The sequence below is a fragment of the Aphidius gifuensis genome, linkage group LG5 (genome assembly GCF_014905175.1).
Source record: "Aphidius gifuensis isolate YNYX2018 linkage group LG5, ASM1490517v1, whole genome shotgun sequence".
Taxonomy (NCBI): domain Eukaryota; kingdom Metazoa; phylum Arthropoda; class Insecta; order Hymenoptera; family Braconidae; genus Aphidius; species Aphidius gifuensis.
In genome coordinates this window covers 4,437,681-4,453,045 of record NC_057792.1, presented here as the reverse complement: position 1 = coordinate 4,453,045, position 15,365 = coordinate 4,437,681, and the positions used below count along the sequence as shown (strand labels likewise).

The 15,365-nt window shown below is 23.8% G+C and overlaps 3 protein-coding genes and 1 long non-coding RNA gene across 5 annotated transcripts; 2 read left to right on the top strand and 2 right to left on the bottom strand.

Annotated features, from left to right (window-relative positions):
- Positions 1–887: 887 nt before the first annotated feature.
- On the top strand, positions 888–1,814 carry LOC122857019. Its single transcript, XR_006374169.1, has 2 exons — positions 888–1,162; positions 1,246–1,814. It is a non-coding gene; the product is annotated as an uncharacterized LOC122857019 (long non-coding RNA).
- Positions 1,768–4,034, bottom strand: LOC122857015 (loricrin-like). 2 transcript variants are annotated; one of them, XM_044158983.1, is made up of 5 exons: positions 3,685–4,034; positions 3,535–3,596; positions 2,901–3,460; positions 2,069–2,687; positions 1,768–1,976 (listed from the first exon to the last, which is right to left on the bottom strand). In XM_044158983.1, exons 1-5 carry the CDS (start codon positions 3,700–3,702, stop codon positions 1,865–1,867), a joined length of 1,371 nt encoding a protein of 456 aa, XP_044014918.1. In that variant the 5' UTR covers positions 3,703–4,034; the 3' UTR covers positions 1,768–1,864. The 2 variants fall into 2 exon arrangements, with proteins under 2 accessions (XP_044014918.1, XP_044014917.1); XM_044158982.1 differs by having other exon boundaries at positions 2,069–3,460; positions 3,685–4,033.
- Positions 4,035–8,124: 4,090 nt separating this feature from the next.
- LOC122857014 lies at positions 8,125–9,684 on the bottom strand. Its single transcript, XM_044158981.1, has 4 exons — positions 9,581–9,684; positions 9,420–9,472; positions 9,303–9,358; positions 8,125–9,233 (listed from the first exon to the last, which is right to left on the bottom strand). Exons 2-4 carry the CDS (start codon positions 9,429–9,431, stop codon positions 8,243–8,245), a joined length of 1,059 nt encoding a protein of 352 aa, XP_044014916.1. The 5' UTR covers positions 9,432–9,472; positions 9,581–9,684; the 3' UTR covers positions 8,125–8,242.
- Positions 9,685–13,429: 3,745 nt separating this feature from the next.
- On the top strand, positions 13,430–14,128 carry LOC122857013. The gene is made up of 3 exons (XM_044158980.1): positions 13,430–13,514; positions 13,645–13,700; positions 13,828–14,128. Exons 1-3 carry the CDS (start codon positions 13,500–13,502, stop codon positions 14,096–14,098), a joined length of 342 nt encoding a protein of 113 aa, XP_044014915.1. The 5' UTR covers positions 13,430–13,499; the 3' UTR covers positions 14,099–14,128.
- The last annotated feature ends 1,237 nt before the right edge of the window (positions 14,129–15,365 follow it).

Here is a 15,365-nt window from a genome sequence, read left to right as displayed (position 1 = left end):
GCTTAACAAATAAAAACTTGGATTTTTCTATTTTCATCACCAGGCGTCATCGAAATATTTGTGATCTTCTTGATGATCTTCCTTGACAGGTTTCTCTTCCTTGACAGGAACATAAATTTTTTTCAAAACTGTATGATGATGAGTGTGTACACGTTTTGGAACATGTATTTTTAAATGAACACTAAAATTAAAATTTATAAATAATTATTCAATTTATAAATTATTGAAAACATTTATAACTTACTGTTCATGTCCACCAGGTGTTGATGAAACAAGATTTATTAAAAATAGCACGATAAGTAATATCAACTGTAATAAATAAAAATATATATTTAAAATTTTTAAACACAATTACAATAAAAAATAAATTTACTAATTAAAATATTTTTAAAAACCCACATGTACTTGAACCATTGTGTCTGGATTGTGAACCCAGTGAATATTCAATGAGGACTAAATTTTCTTTCACCACGATGCGCCTTATATAGAAATGAACATACAGGATAATAACCGGTAGTTAAATTAAATGAAATGTTTCCTGATTTGCTCTCACTCTTGTTTGCATATAAAATCATAAAAATATAAAAGATAACAATAAAATTAAAAAAAGCAAAAAATAATTCTCTAACAAAAAAAAAAAACACGCACATCATGAAGATGCATAATTTATTTATTTAATCGTTATATTATTAATGTATTTTTATTTCATGTTGACAAGGATGTGTTTTTTTTTTATAAGGGAAAGTTTAAGGAAATCAAATAAAAATAATTTTATACATTAATAAATTTTTTTTAATATGTTAAATTGAATATACTTTTTTATATTTTTTTTTAAATTTATTTATTGATTTGTTTATGAATTTTAATTTTATCAAGTTCATTACTAATTTACCTTGATTTTTGTATAGAAATTTTTTAAATATTTTATGTAAAGTTTATGTTAATTATTGAAATGATTATTGTGATAATTTTATTAAATATATTTGATTGTTTATTTATAGATTTAATTGTTGATTCATCATTTGAATTTAATGATGATGATGATGACAGAGAGAGCTGCTGTATAACTGTCGTAGTAAAAAAATTAGGTGCTTTCCATTTCGAGACAATCCTCACGTGATGATGATCAATGAATGCACTCTTTTGATGTACACACGGAATTGTAAACATGATTTTCTACTTCCTCTTATATATACTTGTACAAATAAGCATTTTACTTGTTTTTTTTTTTCTCTTTTTGTCTAGATCTGTTACCTAGATATTATCATTTCATGGGAATCAATGTGACTGATGTGAAATCTGTGCGAAATAATAATTAAAATAAAATAAAATTAGAAACAAGTAAGTATTTAAAAATAAAACAATTTATTTTTTATTTATTAAAATACAGTACAAAAAAATACAAGCATTCATTCATTGGAAAATATAAATATGTACAAAATCATTAATCTAAAATACTTATAACAAAAGAAGTTAAAAAAAAATAAAAAAAATAAATTGTACTATAATATAAATAATTTTCTATAGAATGAAAATTATTTTTTTTAAATGTCAATGAATTCTTTGTTGTCTTTTTAAGAAAGGGAAATTTAAAAAGTATATAATGATAATCGTAATGTGATCATCAATCGATTACAAACGTGATTCATTCTCATTTGACCGTTGAAAATTTCTTTTTTCTTTTTTTTTATTTTCATTTTTCTTTTACTTTCACGTTTGATTAAATGTTGTATGGATAAGAACAATAATGATATTTTATTATGTTCATATAAACGTATGTTTGATCATCTGCTGAATATTTTTGATAAAAAATATTTATCCCTACTTAGAGTATACAAAAAAAAAATTCCAGACAAAACAACTTTTACTTCCTTGAATATCCACCACTTGAATATCCTTGATCATCACTGTAGGAATTACCAGAACTTGAATAATCTGCTTGTGATCCTGCACTTGCAAAGCTTCCACTGTGACTTCTAAAAAATTACATGTTAAATTAATTATTACTGTTTTTTTTTTTTCTAACTTATTGAGTTATTTAAAAATTATTTTTTATATTATTACTGACCCGCTTTCTAAATTATTTGATGGTGCACTGTAACTGGATGATGGTGCACTGTAGCCTGATGAAGGTGCTGAATAACTTGATGAAGGAGCACTGTAACTAGATGAAGGTGCTGAGTAACTCGATGAAGGAGCACTGTAGCTTGATGAAGGTGCTGAATAACTTGAACTTGAGCCTCCAAAACCAGATGAAAAACCACCACCAATACTCAATGATCCACTGAAACCTGAGCCAGATGATCCATCTGAACCAGAAGATGGTGCTCCATAGCTTGATGAAGGTGCTGCATAACTTGATGATGATCCTCCACTACTTGATGATGATCCACCGTGACTAAAAGATGGTGCACCGTAGCTAGATGAAGGTTGTGATGATCCACTACCACCGCCACCACCAGAAAATGGTGGTCCATAGCTTTGAGATGGTGCTTGATAACTTGATGAAAGTCCTGAACTACCAGAATTAAATGAAGAACCTCCATGACGATAAGAAGGTGTACCATAGCTTGAAGAAGGTGGACCACTAAAACCTGATGAAGATCCACCGTGACCAAATGATGATGATGATGATGAACCACCAAAGCTTGAAGATCCACTAAAACCTGATGATCCACCATGGCTGCCAGATGATGGTGGTCCATAGCTTGATGCTGGTGGTCCATAACTTGATGATGGTCCTGAACTTCCAAAACCAGATGATGATCCACCATGACCACCAGATGAAGATCCACCGTGTCCACCAGATGATGGTGGTCCATAGCTTGATGATGGTCCTGAACTTCCAAAGCCAAATGATGATCCACCGTGTCCACCAGATGATGATCCACCATGGCTACCAGATGATGGTGGTCCATAGCTTGATGCTGGTGGTCCATAACTTGATGAAGGTCCTGAACTTCCAAAGCCAAATGATGATCCACCAGATGAAGATCCACCATGTCCACTGAATGAAGATCCACCATGGCTACCAGATGATGGTGGTCCGTAGCTTGATGCTGGTGGTCCATAACTTGATGAAGGTCCTGAACTTCCAAAGCCAGATGATGATCCACCGTGTCCACCAGATGAAGATCCACCATGTTTACCAAATGATGGTGGTCCATAGCTTGATGAAGGTCCTGAACTTCCAAATCCAGATGATGATCCACCATGACCACCATGACCACCAGATGAAGGTGGTCCATAACTTGATGAAGGTCCAGAACTTCCAAAACTAGGTGGAGGTCCGTAACTTGATGATGGCTTTCCAAAACCTCCACCAAAACTTAAACCACCACCAAATCCACCAGGACCTGTTATGTCACCGTGACCTCCTCCACCTCCACCAGATGATGAACCATGATCATGATCTTCATGATGATCTTCTTTCAATGGTATATGAATTCTTATATGAACACTAAAAAAAAAAAAAACATTTTATTGTCAAGATAATTATTATTTTAAAAAAAATTTAATTATCTAATAACTTACTGTTCTTTTCCAAATGTTGCAGTTGTAACTGCTATCACTGTTGCTAATACAAGCGAACAAACCTAGATTAAAAAAAAAAAAAAAATAGTTTTTTATTAATTTAATTTGTCGTTAAATAATCGTAATATTAAGAATGATAAAAATAATTACAGTCAAATGAGACACCATTATGTATCCAAATATATGAAACTAAAATCCAATTTTTTTTTTTGTTTGATCCACACTCAATCCAAGATCGATGCTCACTGTTATATATATTTGGATATACATCGTGCTTATATACCATCATGAGAAAATTCACCGAAAGGAAGGAAGTTTTAAATTAATAAATAGTGGGAGAAATTTAGTATGGTAGTAGCAATGAATCGTTGTCGTCAGTGAATTTTTTTTATCTTATGGAACACCAGACATCGAGGAAGATGAAAAGGAAACGAGTATGCCCCACACTACGGCCATGACCCACAGCACAGTGAAATTCGCGCTTCAGGCGCATTCACCACTTATTTCTATCATCATTTTATTCTTTGAAATACATCTAGATATTTGATTATTTTATTATTCGCTCAATTAACAACCAAACAATTATTTATTTATTCACTTGACTGGTTCAATCAGACTGATCCATAAAATTTATATAAAAAATCGATACACTTTTTCATTTTATTGATGGTTAATGTTTTGAAAAGAAAATAAACATAAACAATCATTATTTTTTATAATATTTAAACATCTAAAAAAAAATATATTTAGATCTTTTTTTTTCATTGAACGTAATCGTGTGATAATCGAGTGGTAATAGATTAAACCGGTGGAGTGTATGTTGTCTACAGCATTGACTCTATTTTCGTAATAAAAATAAAAACAACTTTTGCGGCTATACCTATTTACGTGCGTGTTCTTACTTGATATTCAATTGGTCTATATTTTAAACATAATATTAATAATGATAAAAAAAAAACATCTTTAAAAATTGCAACAACTTTCAATTGTGTTATACATTTACTTTCACTGTGTGTTGTTGTGCTTTTGTAATATTTATTTTCCAACAAAATTATACAATTTTTATTTTTTTTAATATGTCATTTAAAGTGGATTTCATGTTTGTCAATGATGCTCTGGTTGTTCATCAAGTGTATATCAAAATTTTAATTTTATTTTGAATTTTATTATAAACATGATTTTTTTTTTCTGATTATACAAAGTGTTTCGATAAATATCTTGGCATGTTTTTTTATTTTTATTTTTAAGAAATTTTTTTTAGTAATTAATTTTTTTGATCTAAGAAAGCGCAAATTAATAAAGGTCAATGTATCATAAAATTACATATGTGAGAGTGAAAGAACTGGAGGATCGAAAAAATTATAATAAAAAAGAAAAAACACGTGTAAAGGTCAGGCAAATTTTTTTAAATTTAATTTGAGATAGTTAGGTATTTTTTTTCGACGAAAAGAAAATTTTTTTTTATATAATTAATTTATTATTTTACGAAAAAAACAATAAATTAAATTTTGATCAATATTGATTCATTAATTATCATAAAATTTTCATATTTATGAAAAAAAAAGAAAAAAAATTTACCCATGAATGATGATCTTGAGAAATAAAATAGAAAGTGACTGGAAATTATTAAATAAATATTTTTTTCAACACAATTATTATCTGTCCTATAATGGTTTTAAATTTTCTATATAAAAAAAAAAAATTTATAATTAAAATATTTGTATCTAAATTTAATATGATTTTACAAAAGTTATAAAAGATGAGTAAATAATTTAAAATTATAATTTAAATAGAAAAAAAAAATTTAACAATAAATTTATTTTAATATTAAATTATTTTTCTTACAATATTTTTTTATTATTATTTCATAAAATAATATTAATAACAAGAGTAATAATAATAAAAATCAAATTTCGATTATCTGGAGCTTTCACTTTTTTATATTATTAAATTTTAACAATTAAATTAATTTTTTTTAAATGGGTTACTATTTTTATAAATAAATATATAAATAATATTTTAAATAATATTTTATACTTGAATTTAATAAACTATACTTAAATTTTAATTATTATTTTGAAGTTAAATTATGATAAATAAATAATTAAATAAATGAATAAATTTACGAATGATTAAATAGATAGATAAATGAATAAATAAAAATAAATACTTCAGTATGAGAAATTTAAGTACCATTCGAATGACTTGACAAGCTAGTCAATCGGCCTTGGCAGTGAAGTGTCATTTTTTTATTATTATTACATGATATGTCCACATATTAATTTAGCTCCTTTCACCACCAGAAATTTTTAATTTACAAAAAGTCACCTGCTACGTTCTGTTATAATTATTTTATTTATTTTTTTTTTTTTTCCAATTTTACAATAAAATTATGCTGATGACAATGCACTTGATGTGTAACATAAAAATTTCATTTAAAATTAGAAAAAAAAAACATTTGCTAAAGTATAAATAAATGACTAACATTTATTTTTATATTTCTACCAATTTGTCAAGTTTTTCCTTTATTTTATTTTCCATCTAAAAAGTTGACCTATATATTTATTTGTTGATAAATGATTAAATAAATTCACACATTTGTTGTTTTTTAAATTTATTTATTTTTTTTTTTTATTCTTTATTGTTTTCTATTTTTTTTTTTTTTTTCTTTTTGTCTACTTACTCTATAAAGAGGTGATTTTTTAAACCGGAAATGTCTCGACTTTGAACAATAGAAACTTTAAGCAAACACTTGATAAATAATAATGTCACTATGCATTTGCAAGATACGACACTTTTTTTTTATTCATTTAATTTTCAAGATAAAAGGGTTAATGTTATGCCTGAAGTGATGAAAGTAAATGTATATATAAATTCCAATAATATAAGAATAAAATTATCATTAAATTTTATATCAATATTTAATTTTATATATATTTTTTTTTTGATAGCTATCATGTCATTGAAATATATTTGAATTTTTAAAAAAATTATAATTAATAAATTTTTATATATATTATAGAAATTTTTTTTTTTTAGTTTCTTTTTTATTTATTCTATTACAGCAACATTTATTCGTTTGCATATTAAACAATATACTTTCTCGTTAAAAATAAATATAAAAAAACGAATTTTCGTAATATTTTTAAATGAAATAATTTCATTAAGAAATTAGACTTATTTATGAAGTATTCAAAAAAAATATTTTCTCAACTTTTGTCAAATAAAATTTGCAAAATTTTCATGAGACATATAAGTACGAAATAAATTCAGCGAAATATTTTCACTAGGAGGAGAAATAAATTTATATGCACTCAGTGACCTCCAGCTATTATTTCTCTAGCTAAACTCTTTCCATAAGTAATTTTATCCCTCTTTTTATTTTTACTCATACGTTACGTACACTTCCACCTTCACTTTTAATTTCCAGTCAAGTACAAAATCATAAAAAGAGTAAGCAAAAGAAGAGTTTGTTGCTCTTTGACATTTATTCATTTCTTCTCCCACTTTTTTTTGAAAATATTATTATAATATTTATTTTTTTTTCAATGTGATCTTTTCCCTTTTACAAGTGCCTGAGAAACAGACGGCAACGAGTCTCACATCTCCAATATTTTATATATATTACATTTTTTTTTATATCAAGATTTTCTTTCATGGTCAGACAAAATTTACCACTTTCTTTGGATTTCACACACGCAATTTATAATCATCAAATTAACCAATTAAAGGTAAATTTTTTTATTATTTTTAAATATATATGTATATAAAATAATTGAGTATATATTAATTAATTACTTACTTTACTATTTTATTATAGGTAATTTTATAAATAGAGTATATTTATAATTTTTTAATTGAGATGTATACCTATACATGTTTTTAAGATAATGAAAAATTTTTTTTTTTATAAAAAAAAAGTTAAAAAGCAAGATGACAAACTTTTTTATCATCTTAAAACTTTCACGAATACTTTCGTTAACTCAACGAGTGAAAGTGCAGAGAATATATTTTTGTTATACTTGTTATGCTAACAATGTTGAAATTTATTTTAATATTTGAATCAAACGAGTTTTAATTATGTTACAATGATTATAATTCTTATGATGATTATAAATGTCCTTGACCATTAAAATGAGATAATAATTAATTTTGAATATCAATCAAATTATCATATGACTAATCAAAATTTAATCACAATAATTTTGTTTTTTTTTAAAACAAACGTTTAGAATTAAATCACTTAGTTTTTTTTTCAATCATAATTAAAGAGATTCATTCATCATTTAAATTTATAAACTTTGGTAATTATTATAATTATTTACAAAACAGTTTAACAAATTTGGTTGTTTGTTTTTTTTTTTTGTTCACAGTCTGTCGGTGTAATTGATGAAACAATTATTACAAAATTTACCATAGCTTTTGTTTGATAACCAAAGTATCTATTAACAATTATTTTTTTAATATTTAATAATCTATGTAAATTAATGTTGAACTTGAAATAACTAAAAATATAGTCACAAAAATTTCAAAAAATAAATAACAAAAGTTTGTATTTTTAATGAAAAAAAGTCTACTGATTATTGATAATTAAATTGGCTTATATTTTACTATAAAATAAATAAATTTATCCAATAATGGATTTATAACTAGAACAAATATAAAATATAAATTTAATCATTAAAATTTCGATGAACAATAATATTCCCTAAGAATAACTATTCGGAATTTCTTGTAATAATTTTTGATGTTGTTCAAGAAGAAGATGTATATTTTGTGGTGCTTGTCGAGTTGGAATAAAACTATTTTGAATATGTAAATTTGGATAATCACGAAGTGGAATATCTTCAACATCCTCAGTCACTGCATATCCTTTATTATTTTGAATCCAACTTCCAGGAAGCCAACCTGATTCACTCAACAAATCTGATTGTTTAAAATTATCAATATTTGGAATTTTACCATATTTAAATTCTGATGATGATGATGATAAAGTTGGCCCTTGTAAATTTAATGCTGTTGGCCAATTTTTAGTTAAATCAATTAATTTTTTATTATAATCATTTAAAAATTCTGTATCTGTTGAAATTTCTTTATTTTTATTAAATCTATCAGCTGGTAAATTTGTTGATGCTAGTTTTCCATCATTATCTGTTTTATATGTATATTTTTTAAAACCATTAAATAATTGTTTATTAATATTATTATATGAATTTTTATCTGGATGAAATTTTGATAATATTAAATCTGTTTGAGGCACTTGAAATTTATAATTATCTTGTTGTTTTTTTTTTAATGGATTTTTTAAATATGATTCTAAATTAAATTGGTGAATTCCAAGTGGTTCATTTGATGAAAATCCAGATTGATGATATAACATTTCATGTGGTACATATCCTTTGCCAAATGATATTGCATGTTTTATTCCATTACCATGTGGAATCACATGATTAACTTGTTCATGACCTTGATCAAAATAATCATCACTATTAAATAAACCAGAGGTCATTGACGTATGATCTTGATATCGATTAGCACCATCATGCAATTGGTAAGCATCATTTTTCATTGACGTTATAAATTCATTGTTAAATAAATTTTTTGTTTTTAAAAAATCAATATAATTAAATTGTTGTTTTGGCATTGATGGAGTATATGCTCTTCTCATTTGTTTTGGAATAACAATTACTACTTTTTTTCTAAAATCAATTAATTATATATTTTTTAAACTGAATTAATTAATTTTATATATTTTTTAAGTTACTTACCCATCAACTGACATTGATGATGGTGTGAATATCATCACAGTGCATATTAAAAATATCTAAAATAAATAATATACATTAATATAAATAATAATATCAAATAAATATAAATAAACTCACTTTTATTTTCATTTTTCTTTGTTGTTTTTTCTTCAAGTCAATACATATTCAATCTAAAAAATTAAATATAATAATGAAAATATTGTATTAATAAAAATGGCTATGAAAATTTTAATTATCATTATTTTAAAATTTAAATTGAGATATTTTTAATAACTTACAATCAGTTGTCTATTTAATATTGGCAAAACCTTCAATCAGCATGTGAATCAACCAAGTCAACAGACGGATATACATTGAATAAATAACAGGTTGTGCACTTGGCTTTTATATAGATGATGATAAAGAAAAACAAGAAGAGACATGCTGGATCCTCCCACTACAAATATTTGCAAAATCCACTCTATCCGCTCTAAAGCTGATCTACTTTTCTTGATAATATCTAATGACTATCGCCATTTGATTTTTCTAAATAATTTAACTATTCCTTTCCTTAAAATAATCATAAATATATTATTATTATTATTATTATTATTATTATTATAATATTAAAATTATGAAAAGTGAAAAAAATATTAAGGGAAGGAGTTTTTATGATTTTTTTTTTTTTTATATTAACATAAATAAACAATATATTTATAAAATTTACAAGTGAAAATTATTATAGTGTTTATATTTTTACGATGGCTCATTAAAGACAAAATTGATAATAAAAAAAAAATTGTTGTTGCTTATTATGAGGTATTATAAATATACACCAAAAGCGATATAAAAAAAAAATAATTGTTTGATAGGATAATTGTAGTTTCCTTATTGTACAATGTAAATAAAAATAATTTACATTATTTGATATAAATTTTTTATTTTTAAATATTCTATAAAAGTAGGTGACAAATAAATTATTATATATATTTTATTTGAATTTTATTTATATGAAAAACAAGATTTATAAACTTGATTTTTGTCTGGAAAAAAATTATAAACTCATTAGATGGGCGTGATTGGATTAAAAATTTTATCAATATGAAATCTTGTGAAATTCGTAGTACATTTACATTTACCTCATTATGAATTTTTTTTTTTTTTTTAATTATTAACTAAATTTATAATTTTCTAAAAGACTGGAAAGCTTGGAGTCTCGTAATTATTTGATTTTTTTAGATAAATAAATGAAACAATACTCAAATAATATTATTGTGTTATTTAAAAATTTCTAAATTAAATATATTTTTGTTTTTAATTGTTATAAATATTATTTATAAATATGAACATTTTTATATCAATAAATTCACTTTTAGTTTATTTATTGATAATTATTTATTTTAGAGATATTTTATTAAGCGTTAATTCATTTTAATGTGCATTTTAAAATAAAATAGAATTTGATGTTTCAAGTTTTCACCACTAACGTTTATTTATTTAAATTTTAGGTCATGCCTTACATGAAAAACTTAAAAGAATTTTAATGCATCATCAATTAAAGTGAGTTTATAGTTATTTTATATTGATTTTTTTTTTAATTTGAGTAACTCAGGTGCAGTGTAGCTGTCATCCCAATGCACATTGACTTTTATTAGCACATGCTATGCATATTTATGCTTGTCAAAAAGACCATAAAAAATTTACAACTATTCTGGAAAAAAAAAAATATCTAATACGTACTTAAACCAAACAATAATAGTGAATATAAATTTTCTTAGAATTATCATTTAGTGTTTAAATAATTAATTTAAAATCATTTAAATGTTATTAATTTGTATGGAAGACTTTGAGGCATATCTTATTCAAAATCAAAAGAAAAAATATATCACAACATAAAAATCTAATAAATTCATAATCATATAAATATTATCTATGATAAATTGTTGACTTTTATTATTCATTCAAGTATTAACTTTATACATTGTGCTGCTCTTTAATCGATGATCTTGAAAAATTTTATTTCATATTTTTAAATAATTATCAGGTTTGATCCATAATTCTGGGTTATTTTATTCTATTTTTTGCTGCTATCGTACATCTTGAAGTTTTCATAAACTTTGTTGACTCAAACTTCCAATCATATATACTTTGGCATAATTATTAATCTATATTTAAACATTGATCGACTTTCTCTCGATCACAAAATCAAATGAAAGCAATAATTTTGTTTACCTCTATTTATTTTTTATTTTCATTATTGTGTGCATATAATTTGTTTTGTCATTTTAAAAATGTAAATTTCAGTAGAAAACTGTCAGAAAATTAAATTTTCTTCGAAGAATAAAAATCGAAAGTCGACAGGTATAATTTGAAGATAAAAAAAATTTAAATTTATTGCGTATTATGTCAATTGGTAATTGGCAAATTTTACGTCAAGATTTTTTATTTTTTTTGTTGAAACAACACACCTTTCACACTTTGTTTTTCTATGAACAACGATAATTTACGGAAATGAATAAAATTCGCTTTCTTTACCCTTTTAACTTAAGTTATAATTATAAAATTAATTTTTCAAATGTACATAATTTTTATCACATTACACATTAAATTGGAAACATTTAACCATAAATAAAATTGAATACCTCTTTGCTCATTCTATATTCCTGTTCGAGAAGAAATTTTTTTTTACTATTTTTTCTTATTTTTCTTAGGGATTTTAATTTTTTTTTAAGATATTAGAAAAACAGGAAGGGCTGGAGGTGAACCGTAAATAAAATCAAATACCTCTTTGCTCATTCTATATTCCTGTTAAAAAAGACATTTTTTTTTCTTTATTTTTTCATATTTTTTTTAACAATATAAAATTTTTTTTGAATATATTAGGAAAACAGGTAACACAGGAGGTGAATCATGCAAATACCTTGTTCTATTTTGAATATTTATTGTATTATTTTGTTATTATATTGTATTTCCATTTCATTAGAGAATTATAAATTAAAAGAGGTAAACTTTACAAAACACCAAATACCTCTTTGCCAATTATATTCTCCTAGTAGAAATTGCTGATTTTTTAAAAACTGCCGGACGAAAAATTAATTTTATTAGGAAATTATAAAATGAAAGAGGTAAACTTTTTAAAACACCAAATACCTCTTTGCCAATTATATTCTCCTAGTAGAAATTGCTGATTTTTTAAAAACTGCCGGACGAAAAATTAATTTTATTAGGAAATTATAAAATGAAAGAGGTAAACTTTATAAAACACTAAATACCTCTTTGCCAATTATATTCTCCTAGTAGAAATTGCTGATTTTTTAAAAACTGCCGGACGAAAAATTTATTTTTATTAGGGAATTATAAAATGAAAGAGGTCAACTTTTTAAAACACCAAATACCTCCTTGCTAATTATATTCTCCTAGTAAAAATTGCAGTTTTTTTTTCAAAAATCGCCGGACGAAAAATTAATTTTATTAGGGAATTATAAAATGAAAGAGGTAAACTTTATAAAACACCAAATACCTCCTTGCTAATTATATTCTCCTAGTAGAAATTGCAATTTTTTTTAAAAAATAAAATAAAATTTTCGTCTGGCAGCTTTTGAAAAAATTGTCAATTCTTATTAGGAGAATATAATTAGCAAAGAGGTAATTAATTTTTTTTTTATGATTATACCTTTTTCACTTTATAATCCTCTAATAATTTCAAAAATTGCTCCGACAGTCGTTGAAAAAAATCTGAGAATTCTTAACAGGATAGCATAATGACTAAGGAGGTATTCGGTGTTTCAGAAAATGTACTTACTATATTTTTTTAGTATTTTTATAAAAAGATTTGCGAATTATTTCTTTCAATTCGGCCTTGAACTTGTGATTATTGTCCCTGACTTTAGTTAAAGGTGAAAGGATTATTTTTTATTTTATACAAAAAATATCTTTCTTGTTTGAAATGAATAAACAATTGTATAATTATATGTTTTCATTGTTTTCTTTGTAATTTATTGTTATTATTAATGTTTTTTTAATTTTTATTATTATGTCGTCCTTTCACGCTTTTACATTCATAGCGGTGTTGCTACTGTGTATTTATTTTTTATGTATTTAAGATTAGCATCTATGTATAGTATAAAATAAGACCATCACTGCTGTTGCACTGACAGAACAAAATTTGTCAGAACAGAGGAAACAAGTACTCTAAATATTTTTTTTTTAATTCAAATTATGTCAACATTATTGGTAATTTTTTTAAAAATATAATTGACAATTTTAAAAGAAAAAATACATACTAATAAAGAAAAAAAATTATAAATTAATTGTATAGAATTTCATTTGATGTATTAATTTTTTTTTATTATTTTCTATCTAGTTTTTTCTAATAATATCCGTGACTGTGGTGAAGATTTGTCATGGAGATATCGAACAGTAAGTTTTTATATGTATCTACCATAAATTTTTTAACTATTGATTTAATAATTATTTAAATTTTGATATAATTAATATATATTTTTATTATTTATTATTGAATTTTAGTTGTTTAATTTATTTTTAGTGATCGTGTGATTATTCATGTACCATATTATATTAAAACAATTAAGCACATTCGTACAATAGTAAAACAAGAAGAAAAAAAAAAAAATGATAATAAATGGGAAGTTCTTGGGTATTCAATTGGTGAGCCAATAATTCCTGAAGCATCTGAAATTTTTGGTCATGAGGAAAAATATAATAATCTTTTATGGAATCACGATGAAAGCCAAAAAAAATTGATGCAATTACAGCAACTTGCTGCTGCTTATAAAGCATTAAAATTTGGTTTATAAATGTATACAAATTATTTGACGAAAGTTTAAAAGAAAAAAAAAATATTTTTACTTCTAAATAATTTATTATTAATATTGTTTTTTTATAATGAAAATAAATAGCTTATAGACTGTAAAAATTATAATTATTATTTGAAATTTTACCGTACATATTTTTATAATAAATTAATTAAATAATTTTTTTTTTTCTTTCAGTAAAATAATATATTTTTTTTTTCAAATATATTTATAATTTTATCGAAACAATCATCAGTGTTTATCTTCTATCACTTATCCTTAAAATAAAAAAACATTAACATTTAATTATTTATCAAATAACTAATTTACAAATAAATTTTTTCATTATTTTATAAATAAATAAATAAATAAAATATTCAAGTTAATAATTTTGTAAAATAACCATATCCATAATTTTCTTCACTACCACTACTTGCTGAATTTTCATTGATATTATTATCATAAAAATTTTTCATTGAATTTTTAATAATATGTCCATTCTGTATTTGTTGTCCTCTTTTATATTTTTCATTGTGTAAATTTTTTTCATAATTATAATCATCATTATTTATGTTTTCATATTGATCATACTGTGGTGGATAAGCATAGCCCGTAATACCATCATTAAAAAATAATTTTCCAGGTAAATTATCATCATGAAAATCCTCAATACTTGCTGAATTATCTTTGTAATCATCGTAGAATGGAATTGGTGGCTCAGCTTGATTTTTAAAATTAAATTTATTTATTAATATTGGTAATTGTGGAATGATATTATTTTTTTGTAATTTTTCATCATCTTTGCCAACACTTAGTCCATGATGATGATGTCGATGATATGAATTCCAAGTACTCTCATCTTCATGATGATTTTCAAGATGTACTGTTTTTTTTTGATTATTTTTTTTATTTTTTTTTGGCTTATTATTAACGTATACTGTTTTTGTATGAATATGATCTTTAATTATTTGTGGCACGTGGATTTTTAAATGAACACTGAAAATATATTATATGATTATTTAAAAAAAAACAAGTTGAATAAATTATAGATAAAAAAAAAAAATAAAAAAAACATTAACAAATATTTACTTGTTTTTTTTTTTTTAATTAAAGTTTTATTAATTTATACAAACTTACTGGTCACTTTCTCCAACGTCAAAAGCTCCAAAAATAATCAAAAAAAAAATAACAATCTTTGATTCCTGAAAAAAATATTATTATCATTTTAAATGTATATTATATAAAATTTATAAATCGAAACACTTTCATA

What these genes read in the sequence shown, in the direction of transcription:
- LOC122857015 (XM_044158982.1), bottom strand. An exon ending in GCAACATTTGGAAAAGAACA is followed by an intron (nt 3,461 to 3,534) that starts GTAAGTTATTAG and finishes TTTTTTTTTTAG; the next exon opens with TGTTCATATAAGAATTCATA. An exon ending in TCAAATAATTTAGAAAGCGG is followed by an intron (nt 1,977 to 2,068) that starts GTCAGTAATAAT and finishes GTAATTTTTTAG; the next exon opens with AAGTCACAGTGGAAGCTTTG.
- LOC122857014 (XM_044158981.1), bottom strand. An exon ending in TCATCAATGTCAGTTGATGG is followed by an intron (nt 9,234 to 9,302) that starts GTAAGTAACTTA and finishes AATTGATTTTAG; the next exon opens with AAAAAAAGTAGTAATTGTTA.
- LOC122857013 (XM_044158980.1), top strand. An exon ending in TGTCATGGAGATATCGAACA is followed by an intron (nt 13,701 to 13,827) that starts GTAAGTTTTTAT and finishes ATTTATTTTTAG; the next exon opens with TGATCGTGTGATTATTCATG.